The sequence below is a fragment of the Phocoena sinus genome, chromosome 4 (genome assembly GCF_008692025.1).
Source record: "Phocoena sinus isolate mPhoSin1 chromosome 4, mPhoSin1.pri, whole genome shotgun sequence".
Lineage (NCBI taxonomy): Eukaryota > Metazoa > Chordata > Mammalia > Artiodactyla > Phocoenidae > Phocoena > Phocoena sinus.
In genome coordinates this window covers 104518925-104522098 of record NC_045766.1, presented here as the reverse complement: position 1 = coordinate 104522098, position 3174 = coordinate 104518925, and the positions used below count along the sequence as shown (strand labels likewise).

Here is a 3174-nt window from a genome sequence, read left to right as displayed (position 1 = left end):
TGCACAAATATATACTAATGACATGTGCTTTTAAACTTTTTCTGCTGTAGACAAAGAGAAAAACATAGCTAATATTAATATAGGTTTTAAACACTTTTATAATAGTAGAGATTTTTAGTGATAGGTTATTTTATGCATAAAAATTGTTTTATTTGAGGCCTATTTTAAGAAAATGTTTTTAAAGCTATTGTTTTTTACTGTCCTTATTGTATTTCTTAAATGTAAAGAAAAAGAAAATCTGCTATCTGAACTCCATGTTTTTAATCCATAGACTATTCTGGAAAAAGATACATGTATACTTTAAAAAAAATTATTCTGAAAGGAAGAGAAAAATCTTTGAAGCCTTCTCTGAACTGTTTTCCTCTCCTTTATTACAGGTGTCCATTTTTTCAGCTATATTAATCTTTTAAATCAAACAAAAAATGGATTTCTTAAACTCATCTGATCAAAACTTGACCTCGGAAGAACTGTTCGACAGAATGCCATCCAAAATTCTGGTGTCCTTCATTCTCTCTGGGCTGGCACTGATGACGACGACCATTAACTCACTTGTGATCGCTGCAATTATTGTGACCCGAAAGCTACACCACCCAGCCAACTACTTAATTTGCTCCCTTGCAGTCACAGATTTTCTTGTAGCTGTCCTGGTGATGCCTTTCAGCATTGTGTATATTGTGAGAGAGAGCTGGATTATGGGGCAAGTGGTCTGTGACATTTGGCTGAGCGTTGACATCACGTGCTGCACTTGCTCCATCTTGCATCTCTCTGCTATAGCTTTGGATCGGTACCGGGCAATCACAGATGCTGTTGAGTATGCCAGGAAAAGGACTCCCAAGCATGCTGGCACTATGATTACCATAGTTTGGATTATATCTATTTTTATCTCTATGCCTCCTCTATTCTGGAGGCATCAAGGAACTAGCCGAGAGGATGAGTGCATCATCAAACACGACAACATTGTTTCCACTATTTACTCAACATTTGGAGCTTTCTACATCCCATTAACATTGATTTTGATCCTCTACTACAAAATATATAAAGCAGCAAAGACGTTATACCACAAGAGACAAGCAAGTAGGATTGCCAAGGAGGAGCTGAATGGTCACCTTTTGGGGAGTGGTGAGAAAAGCATTAGACTGGTCTCCACACCGTACATGCTAGAAAAGTCTTTATCTGATCCATCAACGGACTTTGATAAAATTCATAGCACAGTGAAAAGCCCCAAGTCTGAATTCAAGCATGAGAGATCCTGGAGAAGGCAAAAGATCTCAGGCACAAGAGAACGCAAAGCAGCCACTACCCTGGGATTAATCTTGGGTGCATTTGTAATATGTTGGCTTCCTTTTTTTGTAAAAGAATTGGTTGTTAATATCTGTGAAAAGTGTAAAATTTCTGAAGAAATGTCAAATTTTTTGACATGGCTTGGATATCTCAATTCCCTTATAAACCCACTGATTTATACAATCTTTAATGAAGACTTCAAGAAAGCATTCCAAAAACTTGTGCGATGTCGATATTAGTTTAAAGAAGTTTATTATGGAAAGATTGGGGTTCTTTCGAGGTGAAGTTACTAAATGAATGATAAAGAATAAAACATTTAAACTTTTAGAAGGACATAAATTAAAGCCACTAGAATGATATTAATACATATTTTAATAGCAAATACATATAAAATGTATTGATTTAAAGACTTTTTTTGACCATTATTCTAGAGCATGTGAAATTAGAAAATAATTTATTGTTTATAAACAATATTTTGCCTATGCAATGTCCCTAAAAACTAACTGGAAATATATATACATTATTATTAATAGTGATTTTTCAGGTTTATATCTTATAACAACTACAGAAGAATTTTCAATTAACAACATACCTCCATCCATAATTTCTACATAATCTTATTGTTTTATTATATGATTCTATTATTTTATAGACAAGATAAAATTCACCACAAAGCACACATTTCTCCTACCTTGACCCCTCTCCATCTTACCCTAGGCAAAATAGGAGGGGGAAGGAGCTAAAAAAAAAAAGACTCTTACTTAGTGTGACCAGAGGAAACATGAAAGTCAGAGGTTGATACTGTCTTTGTATTTTGATAGTAAGGAGTAATCATAAAATGAGCTAGGTACTGCAAAATAATTCTGGATACTGAACTTGTACATATTTACCATATTCTTTTTGTTTAATATGAATTCCTAGAAGAATATTTTCTTAATCATATATTATCAACATTTGAAATCAAAGCCTTACCCTAGTAGAAATAATTCAGGGAGGGTCTGGGGGTAGTGTTCTAATTTTGCCATGTTTAGGAATCAAATTTAAGGCACTAAGTACCCTATGTTACTTGCCATAGATATTATATGCCTGACTTTTAAAAAAATATAAGATATGTTTCATTTCTGTTAATGTTAATAGGCTTAGTTACTAACTAAAATGTCTGTGATACTTTGTACTTCAGCAGCTATTTCCCTTTTATTAGAGAGAATGTGGTAGGGAGTCTTAGACTTTTCACTGACTTCAAAAAAGTCTCTAGTTTTCCAACTGATAGAAATGAATGAGCAAAGATGACTATTATACTAATTATATATATTATATATGTATATATCTCCCAGTTGGTCACTCCACAAGTTCAGTGAGCCAAAGCAATTTCCTAAGTTTATCTACCATATTTATATAGGGATTTGAAAATAAGAGAACCATGCTTCTGAGAAGATTTCATTTCATTTGAACCAGCAAGGTCATATACCACCTTTTAATCCTACCATCAACCAAAATCGTTTGAAAAAACAATACATTCCCTTTTATTCTAAGCTGTACCTTCATGTGTATTCTAAATATTCTTTCCCAGTGGGGTGCTTAAGAGTACATTACATCAATTTTTTATGTATCAATGACACATTACTCTCAATCTAACAAATATTTACAGAACTTTAATTTTATATAAGGCATTGAGATGTACTCTCAATGTATAGAAGATGTATAGAAGATACGGGAAATAATAAAATACTGTTTCTTCCTTTAACATGTTTACAATCTAAAAGGTGAAACAAACAACAAAAATATGAACACTATAATAGAAAAGAAAAAACAAAGATCAGCATGGAGGCTGTTTACATTTTTATGATGATTCAAAGGAAACACTGATCACATCTAGTTGAGAAAAATCAGGAA

At 33.0% G+C, this 3174-nt stretch overlaps 1 protein-coding gene across 1 annotated transcript; it reads left to right on the top strand.

The window, feature by feature from the left end:
- Positions 1-381: 381 nt before the first annotated feature.
- HTR1F (5-hydroxytryptamine receptor 1F) lies at positions 382-2704 on the top strand. The gene has a single exon (XM_032630635.1). The coding sequence runs from the start codon at positions 423-425 to the stop codon at positions 1518-1520; it is 1098 nt and encodes a 365-aa protein (XP_032486526.1). The 5' UTR covers positions 382-422; the 3' UTR covers positions 1521-2704.
- The last annotated feature ends 470 nt before the right edge of the window (positions 2705-3174 follow it).